The 24,325-nt window shown below is 39.6% G+C and overlaps 4 protein-coding genes across 5 annotated transcripts; 1 reads left to right on the forward strand and 3 right to left on the reverse strand.

Moving 5' to 3' along the window:
* Positions 1-320: 320 nt before the first annotated feature.
* On the reverse strand, positions 321-1,256 carry LOC147172703 (olfactory receptor 1N2-like). Its single transcript, XM_086077895.1, has 2 exons — positions 1,198-1,256; positions 321-1,113 (listed from the first exon to the last, which is right to left on the reverse strand). Exons 1-2 carry the CDS (start codon positions 1,254-1,256, stop codon positions 321-323), a joined length of 852 nt encoding a protein of 283 aa, XP_085934021.1.
* A 4,269-nt stretch (positions 1,257-5,525) lies between these two features.
* Positions 5,526-6,461, reverse strand: LOC147172704 (olfactory receptor 6N2-like). The gene is made up of 2 exons (XM_086077896.1): positions 6,403-6,461; positions 5,526-6,318 (listed from the first exon to the last, which is right to left on the reverse strand). Exons 1-2 carry the CDS (start codon positions 6,459-6,461, stop codon positions 5,526-5,528), a joined length of 852 nt encoding a protein of 283 aa, XP_085934022.1.
* A 9,332-nt stretch (positions 6,462-15,793) lies between these two features.
* Positions 15,794-18,340, reverse strand: LOC147172705 (olfactory receptor-like protein DTMT). Its single transcript, XM_086077897.1, has 3 exons — positions 18,255-18,340; positions 16,683-17,021; positions 15,794-16,598 (listed from the first exon to the last, which is right to left on the reverse strand). Exons 2-3 carry the CDS (start codon positions 16,853-16,855, stop codon positions 15,794-15,796), a joined length of 978 nt encoding a protein of 325 aa, XP_085934023.1. The 5' UTR covers positions 16,856-17,021; positions 18,255-18,340.
* A 107-nt stretch (positions 18,341-18,447) lies between these two features.
* Positions 18,448-23,086, forward strand: irgq2 (immunity-related GTPase family, q2). 2 transcript variants are annotated; one of them, XM_086079002.1, is made up of 4 exons: positions 18,448-18,496; positions 19,785-19,827; positions 20,280-20,907; positions 22,525-23,086. In XM_086079002.1, the coding sequence occupies exons 2-4, from the start codon at positions 19,809-19,811 to the stop codon at positions 23,018-23,020; spliced, it is 1,143 nt and encodes a 380-aa protein (XP_085935128.1). In that variant the 5' UTR covers positions 18,448-18,496; positions 19,785-19,808; the 3' UTR covers positions 23,021-23,086. The 2 variants fall into 2 exon arrangements, with proteins under 2 accessions (XP_085935128.1, XP_085935129.1); XM_086079003.1 differs by lacking the exon at positions 19,785-19,827 and having other exon boundaries at positions 18,461-18,496.
* Positions 23,087-24,325: the final 1,239 nt, after the last annotated feature.

Consider the following 24,325-nt stretch of genomic DNA (forward strand, 5'->3'; position numbering starts at 1 on the left):
GTACATGCGTGTCATCTTCCCTCCTGACATGATTTCACATGTGCATGTACGTGCTTAAACAGATGGAGCTTCATTGGGTGACAAGGTTCGACACTTGAAATAGAAGAAGTTCACATGAATGCTGCTACAGAGTGGACGGTAAGGAGGCTCTCTTGTTATTCATATATATCATACATATCATTTATATCATTATAGGGGAATTTAATCCAAGTCACAAGACATCCCACTTTTGTTCTGAGGAGCATTGAAGCACACGTGCACGTACGCAAACACAACCACAAAGACCCACACGCATGCTCACGAAAACATACACGTACACACTAATTGTCGATGATTTCAACATGGTTGCAACAAAAGAATCGACTGATGTGCTTCCGGATTTCTCTCATCTTCACGCCGTAAATGATCGGATTTAAAAGAGGATTGTACACCAAGGTTTGCAGACTCAAAATCAGTTGCGCACTTTTCGGAAGCACCGACTCGAGCAGCCCTATGATAATGTCAAAGGCCAACAAACAGACGGTGGCCATTAAAACAAGCAGGTGCGGCAAACACGTATCCACCACTTTTTTCCGGACTTCTCCGTGGCTACGATAGGCCACCTTGAATATCCTGAAGTACGTGAAAAAGATGAACAACACGGACATAGCCGTGGTCGATAGACCAATTGAAGTCCACACAGTGAGATACGCTGGTAAAATACAGTGAATCTTCACTAATGTAGCATTGCAAAAAAATCCTCCCAACGTCAAGCTGCAGATTTTTTGTTTGGACTGAACGACAACTGTCACCGACATTTGACAAGCAGGCACAAACCAGGACAAAGCCAAGAAAACGCTGACGGTGGTCGTGCTCATGGTCGACGCGTACTGCAGAGGCCTGCAGATGGACACGTATCTGTCATACGACATAGCGAGCAACAGCATGATGTCCGAAGCACCGAAACTGTAGAAAAAGAAAACCTGGACCAAACAAGCAGAATAGGAAATGACCTGCTGGTGAGACAAGACGTCCACCAAAAGTTTGGGGTAGATAACGCTGCTGAACAAAAGCGTGTTGAGAGACAACGCTGCAATGAAAACGTACATGGGCTCATGAAGGTTCCTGTGAATCCAGATGAGACAAATAATGATGCAATTAGAACACAGAATGAGAACGTACAGTACCAAAAAAAACATCAAGTAAACATATCTGTACTTGTCCACGTCTATTAAGCCGCCAAGATTTAGCGTCACTGTTCCATTGCGGTCCGTCATGACAAACACACGAGACGAATGACGACACAAGTTCAACGGATCGTCCACGCGTCCTCCTTGATGCCGATGAAGTGTTCGTGAGCAGGAGATGCAGACACAGAAGTAAGAAGACATCCAGCTGATGACAGACGGCGATTGGTCGTCCTGTTGAGGAGGCGTTCTGCTCCTTCCCTCTGTGACCTCCAAATCCTCAGAAGGCTCAAGACCGCTTGGAGCTTCTTCTTGTGGCCCCGAACTTTTGTTGTTAGGTCATGAAAAGATATGTAACTGCATGAAATAACAAACATTACTAGGACTGGGATTTAAAAAAATGGAATAATCGATATCAAATCAATGTTCTTCTTTGAGCCTGACCTCAGTTCATAAAACCATGAATCTATTATTTTAATATCTATATTTTCCCATAAATTCATCAGAAAATAGAATTTTCAAGGCCTGTTTTGTATCTTACTGTTTTATTTATTTATTTACTGTTCACATGAATTCAAAAGTATTTTCTTACATTCATGACTCATTGCACTTTAAAAAAAATTATATTTACAATTATAATTACAATTATGAAAATATTGTCATGTTCAAGCTTTTTCTACATCACGCATGCTCCACCAATGCCCAGATGAGTACCAAGAGCCCTGACTGTTTTACTCTGACTGCATCTATCAGCTTTTATCTTCCCTTTATGTTATGTTCTGTTTTAGGCCCCGCCCACACAAAAGCCAGTTTCAATGTATCCTCACCGCTCGTCCACACGATGGGGCGTTTCGGAGCTTGAAACCGATCGCTTTTGAAACCGGGCTCCGGAGTGGAAAGATTTCAAAACGCGCCCCGTACGCGTCCGTCTGGACACCATATGCAGATACTCCTCCAACGATGACGTAATGGTCGCAGCTCGATGGCGACGCGTTGTCGCAGATTGATGACGTACGCGCTAATTCTCGCGTGACTGCGCGCGAACCGTCAGTCTGTCAACAACAATGGCGGATAGTCCTTAGCTTGCTTATGCTTTTGCAGCAAAATATTTTGCTTCTTTATTCCCACGTTCAACGTTGTACTTGAATCACCCGCCATTGTCACTTGTCGTGTATGTTCGACATTTTTTTCATGTTGTTTTGATACACGCAAAGCCGTGTTTGTTCTGTAGATTGCAATAAAGTTTAAAAAAAAAAGTGTTCGTCTTCTTCGCTGATTCTTCTGCTACGCTTTCCGTCAACTCCCCGTGGCTGCGCTACAGCGCCACCCCAGACTTGGCATATACATTACAGCTGTTAAACGTCCTTAGCGTCTTCTTTTGGACACGCAAGTCTTGAAATGCTTCTGTGTGTACGAGATTTGTTCGAGGAACGAAGCCGGCTTTGCTTCCGTCCGGACGGGGCCTTAGTTAAGGATGTTTTTTTCCCCGCAAGCTTTTCATATGACTTGTTAGCGGCCCATAGGTGGGGCAGCTGAGCACGGAGGTGCACACCTGTGGGCAATTGGTAATTAGTTCCTTGTTTTAAGTGTGCTTTCTGATTTTTGTCTTTTTGGGTTGCAGTCCGGTCCTCCTGTTTGTGGCGGTGAGTTTTGTCCGGAATGAGTCCCGTCACTACCAGTTGGTAGCACCTTTTGTTTGTTGTTTGTTCTTTTGTACTTAACAGTTTTGTTTGCCTCTTTCGATTTTTGTCGTAAAGACTATTTGAGTTTTCTCACAAAGCATAATAGTTGAGTGTGCGGACCCTGCACATTCCACGGTTTCTTTGGGGAAGGGAGGGGCGGAGTTTTTCTTACCTCATTTGAAGTCATGTCTTCCTTTGTCAACTGAAGCTGTCGCTATTAGATTGTGCGCACCATACGAGCCTGACACAAATGCTGCAGTTACACTTTATGCCACAGGTGGCAGTCGCGAGTTAAAAAAAATCCTTTATGTGAGTATAACACGAGTTATTTTCATTAACAAAATTAATAATTTAACCAGTTACTGCCTCTGCAAAATTTAATTTGGAATGTAATGTTTGTGGAGTTTTAGTTTTTATCATGGCATGAACCCATCTTGGCAGCATTATACAATTTTATGTTCTATTATTGAAAACCTTTTTAAGTTTGTGATTTGGAATATTCTGAATGATTTCTCCCCCTATGTGTTAGTGGTATGGCAGGCTCGTGGATGCTGCACTGTTGGTGACGTACACGTTCAAGGTTTAAATGGACGTCCATCATGGAAGCCAAAAGTCGGCTATAGACATAGACGGGGTAATCATAGCGTTTTTTTTTTAACCACTTAACACCATACGCACACATCAGTCATTTTTTTCCTAGCCAAGCATACGCGTGACACGCACACACTCAACTACTGATGACTCCAATCAATCATGTTGACAGTTTTTAGTTTTAATTTAGGCGTGTTTAACATGTATAACATTGATGTTTGTGTGTAACGTAACTTTGACCCTGGATGACCCTGTTACCACAGTTGTTATTTTGTTAGTCAGAGCCATCTCTCCCAAAAGGCTCATCACTTACCCCCTTGAGACCAGCCGTGTTTTTGCACCATCCTTACGTCACTCGCTGGTCCTTTAGCATGTAGCATCACAGCGCTATCCAATGGGATCAGTCAAGTGGCTAAGCTAAGACTCGAGTCACCGATTTTAGGACTTGCTAAAACTTGATGAACGACTGCACTTGACTTTGACAAGTTGAACTCCATGACTTGACAAGTCATTCTGTTTCTAGTTGAAAATCTGCATTTTCAACAAAGTGTGCCAAATTTTCAAAAGTATTTTTCTGTCATTCGCACAAACCTGGCAACCCAATGCACGTTCAGTGCAACAGTTACGTGTTCCCCCAAATTAAAACTTTTTTTGGGCTAATATTACAACATTAGACTAAGTGCCATAAAAGTTCCATGTTCTTATTAAATTATCATTTATTTGTCAGAAACTAACCTGAAATTTGAATGGGTGCAAATAGAAGATTTAGGGACACACACACAGGAATTGACGTTCAAATTAAATATTCGTGCCAAGAATAGGATATATATGTACAAAATAAATTAATAATAATAATAATTATCATTATTATTATTGTTATTCATTATTATAAATCTGCAAATTTGGCATAAGTAGATGGAAATTGTAGTTGCATTAGCTCAAATTTTAGGGGCAAAATGCCCCCATTTAGGAACAGTCTAGAGTCAGACTAATTCTTAAAACTGCTTCTTTTTTTTTCCGGAAATGTCCAACATATTCGTTTCAATGGACTTGTCATTTGGACAGATTTTCTTGTAAAGCTACAACTTGTTTTTGGAAAAAATACAACATGTTCTCGGTTTTTACAATGCACACTCGGAAAATTCGGACTTATAATTATTAAGAAAAACAGTTGCAATTTTCTGACAAATAAGATAATACTTATTATTTTATTACAATGTGTTCAAATATATTAACTTGATTTATTCTCATAAAATGACAACTTGGTGTATGTATTATTATAGTTTTTCTCTCTAAGCTATTTGTTCAAAGCTTCTTTTAAAATGATCCGAAAATTGTTAAGTTTGACCTCATTAGTATTTGTCACGTACTGTAGCTATAAATCAACATCTTTACCTTGTGGTTGTTTCTTAGTTCTAACCAACAAGATCATAAACCTTTCTCTTTGATTCAGACCAGGTAGGAAAAAGATCATAGCCATGCAAAGTTTGGACGTCTTCATCTGGCTTCTGTCAACCATCTTGGGCTGGTTGTCCAGGGCCTGCTGCAGGTATGCCGACTTCTTCTTTGACTCTTTTTATTCGACACATCCAAATATGTGCGTCCTTGTTTATATCCAGAAAAGCTCCGGGCAACTGGATCTGGAAATGTGAGCCCCACAAGAAGACACTAGAGTATTGCACATAAATGTTGCTGCAGAGAGTATGGTAAGCAGGCTCTCTTTTTATTTATATATATATATATATATATATCATATATAACATTTATATAATTATAGGGGAATTTAATCCAAGTCAGAAGACATCCCACATTATTCTGAGGAGCATTGATGCACATGTGCACATACGCAAACATAACCACAAAGACACATTTGAAGACTTGCTCACCAAAAAATACACACAAATTGTTGTATTATTTCATCTATATTATATTGAAATTATATATCATTAATGATATTTACAGAAATGTATCACACACATTTTTGACTGTGGAGTTGTTTTTGCTTGAATGCAGATGCACGTTATCACTTTAAATGCACACACAAACATACCACATGTGCATACGCGCACACACATTAAAGTCATCTTTATTCCACCTGAGTCTTGCTGATTCTAACACGATTGCAGCACAACATTTTTTTGATGTGCTTCCGGATTTCTTTCATCTTCACGCCGTATATGATCGGATTGAAAAATGGATTGTACACCACGGTTTGCAGACTCAAAATCAGTTGCGCACTTTTCGGAAGCACCGACTCGAGCAGCCAGTCAAAGGTCATCAAACAGACGGTGGCCATTAAAACAAGCAGGTGCGGCAAACACGTATCTACCACTTTTTTCCGGACTTCTCCGTCGCTACGATAGGCCACCTTGAATATCTTGAAGTACGTGAAAAAGATGAACAACACGGACACAGCCGTGGTCGATAGACTAATTGAAGTCCACACAGCGAGATACGCTGGCAAAATGCAAAAAATCTTTACTATTGTAGCATTGCAAAAAAATCCTCTCAACGTCAAGCTGCAGATTTTTTGTTTGGAATAAATGAAAACTGTCACCGACATCAAATAGGCAGGCACAAACCAGGACAAAGCCAAGAAAACGCTGACGGTGGTCGTGCTCATGGTCGACGCGTACTGCAGAGGCCTGCAGATGGACACGTATCTGTCATACGACATAGCGAGCAACAGCATGATGTCCGAAGCACCGAAACTGTAGAAAAAGAAAACCTGGACCAAACAAGCAGAATAGGAAATGACCTGCTGGTGAGACAAGACGTCCACCAAAAGTTTGGGGTAGATAACGCTGCTGAACAAAAGCGTGTTGAGAGACAACGCTGCAATGAAAACGTACATGGGCTCATGAAGGTTCCTGTGAATCCAGATGAGACAAATAATGATGCAATTAGAACACAGAATGAGAACGTACAGTACCAAAAAAAACATCAAGTAAACATATCTGTACTTGTCCACGTCTATTAAGCCGCCAAGATTTAGCATCACTGTTCCATTGCGGTCCGTCATGACAAACACACGAGACGAATGACGACACAAGTTCAACGGATCGTCCACGCGTCCTCCTTGATGCCGATGAAGTGTTCGTGAGCAGGAGATGCAGACACAGAAGTAAGAAGACATCCAGCTGATGACAGACGGCGATTGGTCGTCCTGTTGAGGAGGCGTTCTGCTCCTTCCCTCTGTGACCTCCAAATCCTCAGAAGGCTCAAGACCGCTTGGAGCTTCTTCTTGTGGCCCCGAACTTTTGTTGTTAGGTCATGAAAAGATATGTAACTGCATGAAATAACAAACGTTACTAGGGCTGGGATTAAAAAATGGAATAATCGATATCAAATCAATGTTCTTTTTTGAGCCTGACCTCAATTCATAAAACCAAGAATGCATTATTTTAATATCTATATCTTCCCATAAATTCATCAGAAAATAGAATTTTCAAGGCCTGTTTTGTATCTTACTGTTTTTTTTATTTATTTAATGTTCACATGAATTCGAAAGTATTTTCTTACATTTATGACTCATTGCACTTTTTTAAAATGTATATTTACAATTATAATTACAATTATGAAAATATTGTCATGTTCAAGCTTTTTCTACATCACGCATGCTCCGCCAATGCCCAGATGAGTACCAAGAGCCCTGACTGTTTTACTCTGATTGCACCTATCAGCTTAGCAGCAGGATAGTCGTTTTAAGCAACCTCCTTAGCTTGCTTATGCTTTTGCAGCAAAATATTTTGCTTATTTATTCCCACGTTCAACGTTGTACTTGAATCACCCGCCATTGTCACTTGTCGTGTGTGTTCGACTTTTCTTTCATGTTGTTTTGAGGCATGCAAAGCCGTGTTTGTTCTGTAGATTGCAATAAAGTAAAAAAAAAAAAACGTTTGTTTTTTTCGCTGATTCTTCTTCTTTCCGTCAACTCCCTGTGGCTGCGCTACAGCGCCACCCCAGACTTGGCATATACATTACAGCCGTTAAACGTCCTTAGCGTCTTCTTTTGGACACGCAAGTCTTGAAATGCTTCTGTGTGTACGAGATTTGTTCGAGGAACGAAGTCGGCTTTGCTTCCGTCCGGACGGGGCCTTAGTTATGGATGTTTTTTTCCCCGCAAGCTTTTCATATGACTTGTTAGCGGCCCATAGGTGGGGCAGCTGAGCACGGAGGTGCACACCTGTGGGCAATTGGTAATTAGTTCCTTGTTTTAAGTGTGCTTTCTGTTTTTGTCTTTTTGGGTTGCAGTCCGGTCCTCCTGTTTGTGGCGGTGAGTTTTGTCCGGAATGAGTCCCGTCACTACCAGTTGGTAGCACCTTTTGTTTGTTCTTTTGTACTTAACAGTTTTGTTTGCCTCTTTCGGTTTTTGTCATAAAGACTATTTGAGTTTTCTCACAAAGCATAATAGTTGAGTGTGCGGACCCTGCACATTCCACGGTTTCTTTGGGGAAGGGAGGGGCGGAGTTCTTCTTACCTCATTTGAAGTCATGTCTTTTTTTGTCAACTGAGGCTGTCGCTATTAGATTGTGCACATACTCACGCGCGCACCATGAACGAGCCTGACACAAATGCTGCAGTTACACTTTATGCCACAGGTGGCAGTCGCGAGTAAAAAAAAATCCTTTATGTGAGTATCACACGAGTTATTTTCATTAACAAAACTAATCATTTAACCAGTTACTGCCTCTGCAAATTTTAATTTGGAATTTAATGTTTGTGGAGTTTTAGTTTTTATCATGGCATGAACCCATCTTGGCAGCATTATACAATTTTATGTTCTATTATTGAAAACCTTTTTAAGTTTGTGATTTGGAATATTCTGAATGATTCCTCCCCCTATGTGTTGTTAGTGGTATGGCAGGCTCGTGGATGCTGCACTGTTGGTGACGTACACGTTCAAGGTTTAAATGGACGTCCATCATGGAAGCAAAAAGTCGACTATAGACCTAGACGGGGTAATCATAGCGTTTTTTTTAACCACTTAACACCATACGCACTGTTAAATTATTAACATTGTTTTTCAGTTTCAATTTATATTTTAGCCGTTTTGGATTTAGTTAACTCAGTATGGCTCAATGAATAGTATTGTATTCTTATCTGTCTCACTCTCATGAGAAAAGAAGGGCAACGGGTTTCTTCCACTGCTATCTAGAAGGGAGTATAGTCTAGTACCGGTCTCGGTCGGAAGAGACAGGCTGATTTATTATTGTTTGGGTCTAATCTGATTTGTATTTCTGGGAACTTGCTGAACTTGCTGATGGGAGGAGACTTTTCGTATTCACCCACTTTTCAATAAATAATGATGTGCAGCAGAAGGAGGGATACACAATCTGAACAGAACACGGTTTGAGTGTCTTCAATTGTTGTCATCAAAAGCTTTTGATACCTTTGCAAAGGGACTTCTTCACCAGAATCTCACCATTCAGTTAATTGAACACGCAAAGAGTAGAATACAAATATTATACACTCTAACAAATGGTGATCCCCGACGCTGAATTCTAACGGATGGTGGTATTTTGACGTAGAGCAAGCTGCGGCGTTCACGGACGGGCGGAACTTCTAGGCCTAAATAAATAAAGTATGGTAAGTAGAGACTTTTATCCACGTAGGGAGGTGTTCTGTCTGTTTGGGTCCGCTGCGACTGGTTTTTCGTCTTCCAAATTGTCTAAATTTTAAATGAGATCTGTGCGAACAAGTTGTAGTTTGATGTCGTTATAGAGTTGGGATAATTCCTACGATATTGAACTAAACACGTCGTGGGGTGGTGCATTTAGAAGTGACGTAATTGCAGACCTACAGAGATGAAGCTTTTTTTACACAGGATGAAGTAGTGGATTTTTGTTGTTGTTTTGTTTTGTTTTCGTCACGCTACGAAGAATTCTTAAACCATAATATATATTGAATAAAAGGGTTACCGGATGACGTAAGAAGTCTTTCTTCTGCTAAGGATCGCGAAGATTATGGTGCGCTCTGCCTTTTTAGCAGTTTGGCCGATTGGGGACTAGTATCATATTTGCTCATGACTCTTGGTGAGAACGTCCATTTACACGTAATATGTTTTTTGAAAAAGCGCCTGTTTGAAATTGAACAGTATTGAGGGGTCCTGGTTGATTACAGTGATAATTGGATTTGTGTTACTGTATTTGCAATCGAGAGATTACGTGAATTTATTTTATTTTTTGGCGCTCCTACGATTGTAGTTTTGGGGTCAGGATTACCGTATGAATTGCTTTTGTTCTACGGTTTAATTCGATAGCGCCTGACGAGTTATTTTGAAAATGAGCGCCTTGCAAAAATTTTGCAATATATGGACAACAGTTTAGCTCAGCGGGATTGGATAACCGCTGTGTATAAACGAGAGGTCACGTGATTCTTATGTGTGTTGTGTGGCCATATGTGTTAACCTATTGAACTATTATACTAAAAGTGAGACGTCACTGTATTGATAAATATTAATACTACTTGCGTAGAATATAAACCGAAAGTAAAAAATAGCCTACAAACAAAATGGAGGGCGATTTCGACCCGGATACAGAATGGTTTGTCCTGAATGAGCTTCCAGTTCATAGTCGGGACTTGTGAGTCGCAGCCATGCGGAAATAAAAGAACGTCGATGAAAAATGAAAAAACAAACTATGGATCGATTGTATGAAAAGCTTTCGCTGGACAAAATGGTACGTCAGACTTTTGTATTATTTTTTTTTTGCTGGTAATGATGTAGTGGCTGAATTTGATGCTAATATGGCTCCAGCATCTGTGGAGCAGTTTACGGGTGATTTGTTCGAAGTTAACCCGTTTATTGAAATCACCGTACAAGACTGCGGTTTAAATGCCGTAAGATTTGTAGACAACGAATTGATAGAATAAAACCGTTTATTATTTTCTAATGACTAAAGAGTGTATGCGTATGTATTTGAGTGTGTGACCTAGCTTCTAAAAGGTGGGGGCTATTATTGTGATTGTGAGTGAGAAATGTGATTTTGTTTTTTTTTCTTCAATATCTTTAACTAAGTTTGGTGTTGTTTTTGTGTGAGATGAGACTGGTGTGATAGTGAAGTTTGTTTTATTAATGGGAATGTGATAAAATAGGTTTTGCGATTTATAATGTTAAGATCCCGCCCCCCCCACCCCCCCCCCCCCCCCCCGCCCGTTTCTAGGTTAGAAGAAAAGGAGGGGGCTGTGGGTTAGAGCATAATGTTTCTCTTTTCTAGGTAAGAGAGGAATGATATACAATAAAAAAAATAAGTAATAGTATTTGAAAGATATTAGGCAGATGAGGGTTTGATGGCCTTCACTGATTACAAACTGCGAACGGGATGCGCCCCAGCTGCTGATACGTTGTATTGCTAGTGGCTATTTTGAAGGGGTATTTCAAATAAAATAAAAAAAGCTGTTTTTTACGAAACATTTTTGGAAAAGCAGGAAGTGAACTGTCTTGCTATGATCCCATTTCCTCAGTCTGGCATTGTAGTGCATTGGATCAGCCGGGTGCATTCGTTGGTCGAGGTGAGCGCCTGAAAGGACCGAAAATGTGTCATCGGGTCCACATTGCAGACAGCGTCTGAATGGATGTGGCAGAGATCAAAGGTCAAAAGCCGCAGAGCACAGTTTTCTCCTCCTGTGCCTACAAAAAACATGATGCTCAACTTCCACAATGCCCAGTGACTGTGTACAAGCCTCATTACAGAGATGTCTCCTCCAATCGCTGATGCCTGAACTTTGTCTGACACAGCCCCGTCCTGAACATTGACTTTTGAAAGCTGGTGGTCTGACTTGGATGCGACCCTTCAATCGGTGAAATGCTGCACGGTATATGCAAGGCATTTTTAATGTGTTGAATGGGGAACTGTGATCTATAGCAAGGTATTTCAGGAAATTGAAAACGACATATGTGAATTTGAAATGAGGGATTGAGAAAATTTATTTCAATCTATAGCCTACTAAATTTTTGCCTATATTTTTGGGAGAATCAGTTTCTGAATTGGTACAATGGGAATTTTATTAATATGATATGATACGATATACTTTTATTTTCCCCGTGAGGAACTTTTTCCTGGACTTTGTCCAGCTGCAGCTACAATATAGGAAAAATAATAGAATAAAATGAGTAGTAACAAGTAAAAGACTAACTAACAGTTTGATGGTTAATTTTAGATTTTTTTTTTTTTTTCACAGCACTGATTTATGAATCCCAGAAATATTTTGTGTGCTGTGTTTTTTATGAGCCCCGCTAATATGTAAAAGAGGTGAAGTTGATTAGCAGTTTGAAGATAATTTTTAGTTTGATTAAATCTAGGAAATGGTAGATATTTGTAAGTTTTGTGTAATTCGTATCCTGAGCCCCACTAATCTGTAAAAGAGGTGAGGTTGATTAGCAGTTTAAATAATTTTTAGTTTGCTTAACTCTAGGAGAATTAGATTAATATGGTTACCTCTATTTTTTATGGCCCCAAAGTCATCATATATTAGTGTCTTAAATTGTATCTGCTTGTGCTCATATTTATTGTGTTTTGTAGTTTTTTCGTTTACCTCATAGCCTGATTTAGAGGGTTGTGTTATTTACGACGTCTTTTGAGTTACGAGGTCTCTATTTTATCCTCCCTTTATCTTGACGTGTTTGAAAAAATCAGTGGATCTTTGTCAAAATGAGGGAGTTTATGTTTAAGAAATTAACCAATGTAGACGAATTAGTAGATTAAAAAATGAAAAGGTTTTGAAGTGATAATCCACAGTTTGAATATGAAGAAATCTACCAGAGGAAATCGAGCGGAGCAAAGTAAGTCTGAAGCAAGCAAGGACAATAATGCATATTCGCCGGATGAAGGTAATTATATTATATTATATCTTTTATTTTAGAAAAATGTAATGTTTGGAGCCCAGTGTTTGCAAAAGAGTATAGATAATATGAATATATGTGAGCTTTTTCCAGGATCATCACGATTCGATCGGTTTGTGGGATTCTGGGAAGAGAATATATGATATGCTAGTAAAATGATTCCTTTCAGGATGGTGAAAGGCACAGTTATGCAAATTTAGAACAAATTTAGTCGTGGTAAAAAATTACCTATTGTTGAACAAAACCTATTTGAAAAATAAATATTTACAAGCTCTGTCTTATATTAATGAATGAGCGAATGTCATTCAACTCAATCAAAGGCTGGGCTCTATTTCAATGTCACAAAAATGGATCTTTTCCTGTTCCAACAGCACAGGACCTACGGATCTTAACCAAATAACATTTACTAATCCCAGCTAACAAACTATCAGGGTTTTTCCTCCAAATAAAATTTATGTGGGTTTATGAGAAGACTAAAAACATATTCCGCTCTCAGGTTGATGACGGAAAGGAGAGACGAAATTCCACAACTGGTCTACAAGGCTGCCGGCTATCTCATCAACTGATGATCATCAATCTTATCACCTCCGACCTGGGAGCCACGTCAGCTGACCCAGTGTTCGGTTCTGGAGCGGCCGTTTCGACATCATTCGACATCGTTTTGACATCATTCAACGGATCAAGTCAAGTGCCTTTTCCTGGGCAATCATCACGAGAATCACATTTGCAGGCAATCTATTCTGGGGTTCTGCAAAAAGCTGACAACGTCATCTTCTCATTCAACAAAGAACTTCATCACGAGATGGCTTCAAAGAACACATATTCGTCTGCCGATACATTGCGACACTTTTTAATGAACAACATTTTATGTTAAGCCTCACATATGCTATGCTTATTCCACTAAAAATCTTTTAAATGTATCAAATTGTTTTTTTAATGTCATATGATTGCTAAACTATCTCCTCTCCTGCTAAAGGGATGTTGTAATGATAATTATTTCCACCACACAACCATTGAAAAAAATGTTTTAATGTGTTGAGCTCTCATGAGCTCAAATGAGGGAATGTTAAATTATTAACATTGTTTTTCAGTTTCAATTTATATTTTAGCCGTTTTGGATTTAGTTAACTCAGTATGGCTCAATGAATAGTATTGTATTCTTATCTGTCTCACTCTCATGAGAAAAGAAGGGCAACGGGTTTCTTCCACTGCTATCTAGAAGGGAGTATAGTCTAGTACCGGTCTCGGTCGGAAGAGACAGGCTGATTTATTATTGTTTGGGTCTAATCTGATTTGTATTTCTGGGAACTTGCTGAACTTGCTGATGGGAGGAGACTTTTCGTAATCACCCACTTTTCAATAAATAATGATGTGCAGCAGAAGGAGGGACACACAATCTGAACAGAACACGGTTTGAGTGTCTTCAATTGTTGTCATCAAAAGCTTTTGATACCTTTGCAAAGGGACTTCTTCACCAGAATCTCACCATTCAGTTAATTGAACACGCAAAGAGTAGAATACAAATATTATACACTCTAACAGCACACATAAGTCATTTTTTTCCTAGCCAAGCATACGCGTGACACGCACACACTCAACTACTGATGACTCCAATCAATCATGTTGACAGTTTTTAGTTTTAATTTAGGCGTGTTTAACATGTATAACATTGATGTTTGTGTGTAACGTAACTTTGACCCTGGATGACCCTGTTACCACAGTTGTTATTTTGTTAGTCAGAGCTATCTCTCCCAAAAGGCTCATCACTTACCCCCTTGAGACCAGCCGTGTTTTTGCACCATCCTTACGTCACTCGCTGGTCCTTTAGCATGTAGCATCACAGCGATATCCAATGGGATCAGTCAAGTGGATTTTAGGACTTGCTCAAACTTGATGAACGACTGCACTTGACTTTGACAAGTTGAACTCCATGACTTGACAAGTCATTCTGTTTCTAGTTGAAAATCTGCATTTTCAACAAAGTGTGCCAAATTTTTTAAAGTATTTTTCTGTCATTCGCACAAACCTGGCAACCCAATGCACGTTCAGTGCAACAGTTACGTGTTCCCCCAAATTAAAACTTTTTTTGGGCTAATATTTCAACATTAGACTAAGTGCCATAAAAGTTCCATGTTCTTATTAAATTATCATTTATTTGTCAGAAAATAACCTGAAATTTGAATGGGTGCAAATAGAAGATTTAGGGACACACACACAGGAATTGACGTTCAAATTAAATATTCGTGCCAAGAATAGGAAATATATGTACAAAATAAATTAATAATAATAATAATTATCATTATTATTATTGTTATTTATTATTATAAATCTGCAAATTTGGCATAAGTAGATGGAAATTGTAGTTGCATTATCTCAAATTTTAGGGGCAAAATGCCCCCATTTAGGAACAGTCTAGAGTCAGACTCATTCTTAAAACTGCTTTTTTTCCCCCCGGAAATGTCCAACATATTCGTGTCAATGGACTTGTCATTTGGACAGATTTTCTTGTAAAGCTACAACTTGTTTTTGGAAAAAATACAACATGTTCTCGGATATTGCAATGCACACTCGGAAAATTCGGACTTATAATTATTAAGAAAAACAGTTGCAATTTTCTGACATAAGAGAATACTTATTATTTTATTACAATGTGTTCAAATATATTAACTTGATTTATTCTCATAAAATGACAACTTAGTGTATGTATTATTATAGTTTTTCTCTCTAAGCTATTTGTACAAAGCTTCTTTTAAAATGATCCAAAAATTGTTAAGTTTGACCTCATTAGTATTTGTCACGTACTGTAGCTATAAATCAACATCTTTACCTTGTGGTTGTTTCTTAGTTCTAACCAACAAGATCATAAACCTTTCTCTTTGATTCAGACCAGGTAGGAAAAAGATCATAGCCATGCAAAGTTTGGACGTCTTCATCTGGCTTCTGTCAACCATCTTGGGCTGGTTGTCCAGGGCCTGCTGCAGGTATGCCGACTTCTTCTTTGACTCTTTTTATTCGACACATCCAAATATGTGCGTCCTTGTTTATATCCAGAAAAGCTCCGGGCAACTGGATCTGGAAATGTGAGCCCCACAAGAAGACACTAGAGTATTGCACATAAATGTTGCTGCAGAGAGTATGGTAAGCAGGCTCTCTTTTTATTTATATATATATATATATCATATATAACATTTATATAATTATAGGGGAATTTAATCCAAGTCAGAAGACATCCCACATTATTCTGAGGAGCATTGATGCACATGTGCACATACGCAAACATAACCACAAAGACACATTTGAAGACTTGCTCACCAAAAAATACACACAAATTGTTGTATTATTTCATCTATATTATATTGAAATTATATATCATTAATGATATTTACAGAAATGTATCACACACATTTTTGACTGTGGAGTTGTTTTTGCTTGAATGCAGATGCACATTATCACTTTAAATGCACACACAAACATACCACATGTGCATACACGCACACACATTAAAGTCATCTTTATTCCACCTGAGTCTTGCTGATTCTAACACGATTGCAGCACAACATTTTTTTGATGTGCTTCCGGATTTCTTTCATCTTCACGCCGTATATGATCGGATTGAAAAGAGGATTGTACACCACGGTTTGTAGCGTCAGCACTAGTTGCACATTTTTTGGAAGCACAGACTCGAGCAGCCCTATGATGACGTCAAAGGCCATCAAACAGAAGGTGGCCATTAAAACAAGCAGGTGCGGTAAACACGTATCTACCACTTTTTTCCGGACTTCTCCGTCGCTACGATAGGCCACCATGAATATCCTGAAGTACGTGAAAAAGATGAACAACACGGGGAAGACAGCCGTGGTCGATAGACCAATTGAAGTCCACACAGCGAGATACGCTGGTAAAATGCAGTAAATCTTCACTATTGTAGCATTGCAAAAAAATCCTCCCAACGTCAAGCTGCAGATTTTTTGTTTGGAATAAATGACAACTGTCACCGGCATCAAACAAGCAGGCACAAACCAGGACAAAGCCAAGAAAACGCTGACGGTGGTCGTGCTCATGGTCGACGCGTACTGCAGAGGCCTGCAGATGGACACGTATCTGTCGTACGACATAGCGAGCAACAGCATGATGTCCGAAGCACCGAAACTGTAGAAAAAGAAAACCTGGACCAAACAAGCAGAATAGGAAATGACCTGCTGGTGAGACAAGACGTCCACCAAAAGTTTGGGGTAGATAACGCTGCTGAACAAAAGCGTGTTGAGAGACAACGCTGCAATGAAAACGTACATGGGCTCATGAAGGTTCCTGTGAATCCAGATGAGACAAATAATGATGCAATTAGAACACAGAATGAGAACGTACAGTACCAAAAAAAACATCAAGTAAACATATCTGTACTTGTCCACGTCTATTAAGCCGCCAAGATTTAGCGTCACTGTTCCATTGCGGTCCGTCATGACAAACACACGAGACGAATGACGACACAAGTTCAACGGATCGTCCACGCGTCCTCCTTGATGCCGATGAAGTGTTCGTGAGCAGGAGATGCAGACACAGAAGTAAGAAGACATCCAGCTGATGACAGACGGCGATTGGTCGTCCTGTTGAGGAGGCGTTCTGCTCCTTCCCTCTGTGACCTCCAAATCCTCAGAAGGCTCAAGACCGCTTTGAGCTTCTTCTTGTGGCCCCGAACTTTTGTTGTATTCAGCAACAGAGGCCTTGCGGACTGATGAGGCCCTTGAAGTTTCCAATTTAAAGGGAAAGTCAACCCACAATAAATTTCTTGACAATAATATGTTCTATTATTATGCGCCAGTAGTCTAAATTCTGGTGAATATTGCGTTCGTGGAATATGAGTTAAGCAGCAAAACCCAGCAGTTTTTATCAATATCAGAAGGCAGCCATTTTGCCACTTGCTGTCGGGTGAAAATGACATCACAGTTGCTCAGGTCTCAGGAAACAACCAAACACAGCTCAGCTTCAGAAAACAGGACAGCTGTGATTGGTTGTTACCTGAGCCCTGAGCAATTGTGATGTCATCTTCAGTTGACAGCAAGTGGCAAAATGGCCGCCCCCTGAGATGGATAAAACCAGCTGGATTTGGACTCGTATTCCATAAATGTAATGTTTTGACTAGTGAGGTCACGTATAACATATTATTGTCAAGAAATGTTTAAGGTTGACTTCCCCTGTAAGAAAACATTTAAAACGCACAGTTATTATATCTACACACGGCTCAGCTTCAGAAAACAGGCAAGCCGTGATTGGTTTTTACATGAGTAAGTGTGATGTCGTTTTCAGTTGACAGCAAGTAGCAAAATGGCCGACTCCTGAGAACAAGTAGTTTTTTACTGTTGAATTTATATTCCACAAACTCAATATTAAACATATGTTTAGACCGCTTGGGATGTATAGAACTTATTACTGTGAAGAAAATGTTTGTAATGTGTTTTTCAACAAACAAGCAATTAATCTTTAATACAACTGCCAATATCAGATGTATTATGCATTATAGCATACGAGGATAAATGCAAATGAAGCATTAATTAACATTAAAGACGGTTTATCTACCACCGTAACAGGTATACACTAAAAACGTGCAGATGGATTTTTGTAAGCCGCGACAACAAGGGATGGGTAAGTACTAATACCAGCCTTATTTCAAGGTGTCGGGTACTCAAGATGGCGGCCGATACCAGTATCGGCCTCTTGCAGCCATTTTACTATCGGGATGTAAAAAGCATGCATGGCTAACAAAACGTTTTCCTCAAACTGTATCCATGTCAACCCGCTCATATGCCCATTACAAGGTTTATGATACAAAAATAATATTCCAACATTATGAGAACAATTTTGATTAAAACAATTTTTTATTTTAATCTTGATCTAAAATCACAATTAACATAAATATTTTTAGTTTTTATTTGTCAAATAAATGTTTTTCCTGGATGGTAGATTGTGCAGGTGTACCTAATGGAGTGTCCGCTGAGCGTCCGTGCTGCTCATTTACAGGTAGACGTTGTGCTAACATTCCAATCCATAGAGTAATAATCTGCATTTATGTATTCTTCCTTGCCGACATGATCGCACATGTGCATGTACGTGCTTCGACAGATTAAGCTTTATTGGATTAGAAGGCTCCGCTAACTGGACAGACACTTGAAATAGAAGTCCACATGAATGCTGCTACAGAGGCCGGCTGCACTGTGCCGGTAAGGAGGCGCTTTTATTATATATTTATATCTTGGAAAAGTCTTCATGATGATTCGCTGGAGTACTGAAGCTCTAGGAATGACATTGTAACCCTTGACAGACTGATAGATATCAATTGATAGTACTTCTCATTTGTTCTTGAATTTCTTTGGATCAGGGCATTTTGTGGCAGCTTCTTGAGATTTGAGTTTTGGCCAAGTTGATTTGATCAGGCAGAATTTATTTAGATGATTTCTTTATTGAACAGGTCTGGAGGTAATCAAGCATTGGCGAGGTCTGTGAAAATGAACAGGAAAGTGTGATTAGCCACAATAAATTCATAGTTTAACAAAGGGGGAGAGTCAGGGTCAAGTACTATATATTTAAATATTTATTTTCCTTAATAAATTAACTTAAAATAAATGAATGGAAGCATATTGCATTCTTTTAAAAAAAATCTTTTTTTTACTGACTGTTTTGTTTTTTGTGTATTTTTAAAGTTTCTGTTTTATTGATTTGTTTCTCAGTTTTTCTGATTTTGTTGTTGTTGTTTTAAAATATGTTTTCTGTCATTAAAAAAAAAATCTGAAAAACTGAAAAAAATATTCAGAAAGACAGAAAAAAAAAATTTTTACTGAAAAAATACTCAGTAAAAATGTTTTTGTTTTGTTTTTATTACTCAAAAAAAAAATAAAGCTCCCAAACAAGTAACACACACATAATGGTCAAGCGCCCCCAAACCCCAGGAGAGGAAAAAAATCCTTGCGCTGTGCCTGATAACATGTATGTTTGTGTTCATCACGGGGAAAACAAGCTCGGCTTGAGAGAATAACTAATGATGACCCAGTGGCCACTGTTGTCTTGTTTGTCAGACCCATTTCTCCCAAGAGTGAACATCACTTTTGGCCACAACTCATCATTAGCTACCCCCCTGAGGCCAACCTTGTTTTTACACCATCCTTGCATCATTCGCTGGCAGCTTTAGCATGTGGCATCGCACCGCTGCCGTCCTTACGGGATCAATCAAATTGCGACGGTAAAATATGCTAAGCAAAGAAAACATCACAGAGTCATCATTAGGTCATCCCTTCGGACCAGTTTGTTATTCATTCTGTCCTTTTAGACTATGCCAAAAAAATAATAATAATAATTTGCAAGACCTTTTTGAATAAGAAAAATCGTAAAACTACAGTAGTGTGCTTTATAAAAAACATAGAATAGTAACATAAAAAATTGATTGTAATGAATTGTCATGCTTCAATGCCCTTTGACATTGTGCTGCTCCGGTGTTCACGCCTTGGCCGCAAGGGAGCGCCGTAAAATTTACAGAAGATGGTCTCCTCTAAACTCAGTAAGTTGTTTTTCGCAAAGGATTGAGAATATTTCTTGTACTAACATGGAGTCAATTCTCCATTATACGTTTTCTTTAAGAGTAGGGGCAACTGCGGCCATTTTGTTGTGCACAGTCAATTTTACTCTAACCAGAGTCTATTTGATCCCACTCTAGACTTTACACTTGGAAGAGAGTACATTTTACTCTAAGTATTTTTACTGTGTACAAGAGAATTGGCCTCAAAAACCTAGTGTAGTTTTATTTTTTTATTTTTTTTTTTACTTACATTTTTTTTTATTGGTTTTGTCCATGGGACAGACAAATTCTCTTGTACACAGTAGAAATACTTAATAATAAAAATAATATTTGACTCTCTTCCACGTGGAAATTTTACTCTTTGTACTGTGTGCTATTTGCTAACCTTTATGGTAATCAGCGTGTATTGACCCGGCCTGTTTACTCTCCTGCAGCCATGGTGGATGTTCTGAAAGGCGTGAACCTGCTAGAGACCCTGAAAACCTCCATGGAGCGCAACCAGTTGTCCGAGGTCAAAGACGCGGTGGAAGACCTCCTCATCAGCAGACTCAACTTGGCTGTGGTGGGCGAGCGTTCGGAAGACAAGACCTCCTTCATCAACTCCCTCCACGGGTTGTCTGCCGGTGACGAAGGGGCTGCCCGATCATCGTCGGTCCCCACAGAGGACTTGAGGTGCTACCCTAATCCGGCGCACCCCGACTTCCGCCTGTGGGACCTCCCGCCGGTCCCCAATGTGTCTCCATTTGAGCCTGCCGTTTACATGGATGCCGTCAAGTTCTTCCGCTACAACGTGGTCTTCCTGATGTTCACGCAGACGCCCCCGCCAAGCGTGGTAGCGTTGGTCCTGCGGGCCCGTTCACTGCAGATTCAGACGGTCTACATGACCCTCTTGGTTTCTGGGAAAGACAAAGACCTGGATTTGAAGAGGAGAGCCAGCATGGAGGCTCTGAAGTCCCAGGGTGTCACGCAGCCCAAAGTCTACCTGGTCAGCCCCTCAAACCTGGAGATGCTGGACTTCCCTGCCCTGCTGGAAGACCTGGCCAAAGACCTCCCGGAGATCAGGTGGCAGAAATCTGTTTTGATGACTTGTGACTTGACAAGAATTAGAAGACATGAGACTTGACTTGGACGTTAAAGGGATACTTGACACATTGAACCATTTCCAGCAGTAAAAAGTTAATATTTTGTCCAGAATGAATTTGATGAATTTTATTTTTCATGTACGATTAATACCTTTAACTCATTCACTGCCATTGACGGCTATAGACGTCAAAAATTCATTTGAACTACTTCTATTCGTTTCACATTTGTTTCCACTTTTGTTAGCAAGAGTATGAAAACCTAGAATTTTTTTATTGTACATTTAAAACATATAAAATTTGTGATTAATTGGGAGTTAACTATCGCATTCATGCGATTAATTACAATTAAAACATTTAGTCGTCTGACGCCCCTAATTTTTAATAATATTTTCTTTTAATTATGGGCATCAGGCGATTAAAATGTTTTTATTGTAATTAATCACATGACTTCACTAGTTAACTCAAGATTAATCATGAATTTTATATCTGTTCTAAATGTATAATACATTTTTTTCTAGGTTTTCATACTCTTGTTAACAAAAGTGGAAAAAAATGTGAAGCTAATAGAAATAGTTCAAATGAATTTTTGACGTGTATAGCCGTCAATGGCAGTGAATGAGTTCAAAACACATTTTTCCACTTGCTGTCGACTGAAGATGACATCACCTGTCCTGAGGAAGTAGCTAACGACCAATAATGGTTCACCTGTTTTCTGGGTTTGATCAGCAAACTGGACTATGATTGGTCGTTAGCTACTTCCTCAGCACAGGTGATGTCATCTTTAGTCGACAGCAAGTGGAATTTTTTTTTTTTAAAGGTTTTAATTGTACATGAAAAATAATGAAGGTCATATCAAAATTCATTCTGGGCAAAATATTGACTTTTTACTGCTGAAAATAGCTCAAAGAGTCTTTTATCACTTTAAAGTCATGCAACACACTGAGCGATGCGACTGAACGTGACCGAGCGCGATTAAATTGGCGACTTTTCATTATAATTAGTATTTATTTCATTTTGACTTTGGTCGGACCAATAATATAAAAAAATAAAATAAATGATGAATTTTACCATATTGTGACTTATGAGGTTTCGGCCTGACGCTAGCAAAATAATGGTTTCAGTTATTTTTTTATTTTTTTTAAGCCCTCTGGTTTTTATTTAATTTCTTTAACATTTTTGTTTTTACATTTTATTTTGAGTTATTTATTTTGTTAGTTTCCGTTAACTATAATAACCTTGGACCTAACACGTCTAAAAACTGGACAAACAAATTCCTGTCAACGACTCACAGCACACCCAGCATCTTGCTGCGATGGAAAAGAATGAAAACAATAAATAAAAAACAATGTCTAGAGACAGCACATATATTTTATTGAATCACGAGCATCATTATGCGATTGTCAAGATTTTTTTTTTTTTTTTTTGCCTTGGCTGCTTTAGCTGTATTTTAATAATACAAATATAGGAGACATGTGATGATAAATGAGAGAGTGGATATTTGAGCGGCTGTCATGTAAAACCAGTTTCTCGATGCAGAATCCCACACACTGTGCGACTTACTTGAGACTTGCACGTGACTTGATCCCATCTGTGTCAGGTGGTACGCTCTCCTGATGGCGCTCCCCACACTGACCGCCGGCCTGGTCACCCAAAAGAAGGAGGCGTTCGGAGCCCTGGTGTGGGCGGCGGCCTCTCTGTCCGGCGGCGTTTCGGCCGTCCCGGTCCCCTTCGTGGCCTCAGCGGTGGACTCGAGCGTGGCCGTGCGGGTCCTGCACAAAGCGCAGGCGTCGCTCTGTTTGGACGACGCGTCCGTGGAGCGTCTGGCCCGCCGGCGAGGCCTGGAACCTGCGCGTCTCAAAGCCCTGCGGGTGTGCCCGCTCTCGGCCGAGGTCACCAAGGCGGAGGTAAAGAGGCGACTGGCGGTGGCGGAGAAAGACTGGTCCACGCTGTCCTCCAGGTTGGTGCAGATGGCCGTGCCCAGACACGCCCGCTCGGCCGGACGCTCATTCACCACCATGACGCACGCCCTGAACGGCGCCATTGACGACATGGCAGCCGACGCTGAGAAGATTTTGGCATTAGCTTTTGCTTAGAGATTCAGGTTAGGTTATTGTATATATTTGCAAAAATAATAGCCAATTAAAATATTTATTTGACGAGGTTGATGTGATTTTTGCTCCTGAGCCTTAGTAAAATCTCCCACAACACAAGGAACAATGAGTGGATAGAAATGTTTAGTATTTGAAATACATGAGACAGTTCAAAGCGGTTCAAAGAACGGATGGGTGAAATAGGGTTAGCCTATATGTAAATGTGAGTAACACCCGGACAGATCGGACCGCGAACCAGCCAACGTTGTTGATGCATCGCTGATGTCACGTGATTTGAAGCAAACTTCGAAGCAGCGCTTCAATGGAAATCTTCGTCATTGCCATGCTTTAAAGCTTCACTGTCAGCCTGTCATGCCGTGACTAGCCGTCAGTGAGTTTACTGCAACTAAAGTGTGATTTATTTATTTTCTTTTTTATTGGGGCGGGGGGGTGAAAGACCACGGCGTTTCTACCGCAAAGCAGAGTGAGGACCTTTTTTTTTTTTGCTCTGTTCGTCACGACAGCCAACCTGATTGTACGGCACGGATGCAAAATAGAAGTAACGGACGTATATGGAGGTAAATATGGTGCAAAACTAACTTGTAAAAAAAAAAAATTGTATCTGTAAAAAAAAATGTGTACCTGTAAAAAAATAATTGTATCTGTAAAAACAAATTTGTATCTGTAAAAGTTGTGATTTGTACCTGTAGAAATGACAACTAGGTAGTCAAAGAAGTCGCCACTAGGAGTCACAAGTGGGTTTTCTGCTGCTGTCCAGTCACGTGAGTTTTGCACCATATATCTCGCTACAAAAGGTGCAAAACTGATTCGTACTTGTAGAGCGCCGTGATTTGTACTCGTAGAAGAAGAGTACACTTTTTTTTACAGGTACAAATCACGACTTTTACAGATACAAATTTAGACTTTTTTTCTACAGGTACAATTTTTTTTACAAGTTAGTTTTGCACCATATTTGCCTGTCGAGTTGTGAACGACCCAAAGACTAAGCAACATAAACAGTAAGTGAGAATCACTATTACTTAGCCGGCATTACAAATAAGCTTTTATGAGTTGTCACTTAAGTGGATAAAGAAACTTCAGCTGCAGCTAAGTGAAGAGAGGAGACAAATCTATCTGCTCGGTTCATGAGGGACAAACCCACTCATATACTTGGAAACTGATGGTGTTCGTTACGTCTTTGGAAGAGAGTGGTTTATAGTTAATGGCTCGTTTACGATTGTTCAATTTCCAATTTTAAACGAGAAACGGTCGTTCCCGTTCAATGGAGACAGCGACACTGCCTCCCCG

Source organism: Leptonotus elevatus, chromosome 6, assembly GCF_054856555.1.
Source record: "Leptonotus elevatus isolate MCC_2025b chromosome 6, RoL_Lele_1.0, whole genome shotgun sequence".
Lineage (NCBI taxonomy): Eukaryota > Metazoa > Chordata > Actinopteri > Syngnathiformes > Syngnathidae > Leptonotus > Leptonotus elevatus.

What these genes read in the sequence shown, in the direction of transcription:
- LOC147172703 (XM_086077895.1), bottom strand. Translation starts at nt 1,256, where the DNA reads ATGACGGACCGCAATGGAACAGTGACGCTAAATCTTGGCGGCTTAATA. An exon ending in GGCTTAATAGACGTGGACAA is followed by an intron (nt 1,114 to 1,197) that starts GTACAGATATGT and finishes TTGTCTCATCTG; the next exon opens with GATTCACAGGAACCTTCATG.
- LOC147172704 (XM_086077896.1), bottom strand. Translation starts at nt 6,461, where the DNA reads ATGACGGACCGCAATGGAACAGTGATGCTAAATCTTGGCGGCTTAATA. An exon ending in GGCTTAATAGACGTGGACAA is followed by an intron (nt 6,319 to 6,402) that starts GTACAGATATGT and finishes TTGTCTCATCTG; the next exon opens with GATTCACAGGAACCTTCATG.
- LOC147172705 (XM_086077897.1), bottom strand. Translation starts at nt 16,855, where the DNA reads ATGTCTTCTTACTTCTGTGTCTGCATCTCCTGCTCACGAACACTTCAT. An exon ending in GGCTTAATAGACGTGGACAA is followed by an intron (nt 16,599 to 16,682) that starts GTACAGATATGT and finishes TTGTCTCATCTG; the next exon opens with GATTCACAGGAACCTTCATG.
- irgq2 (XM_086079002.1), top strand. An exon ending in AAAGACCTCCCGGAGATCAG is followed by an intron (nt 20,908 to 22,524) that starts GTGGCAGAAATC and finishes CATCTGTGTCAG; the next exon opens with GTGGTACGCTCTCCTGATGG.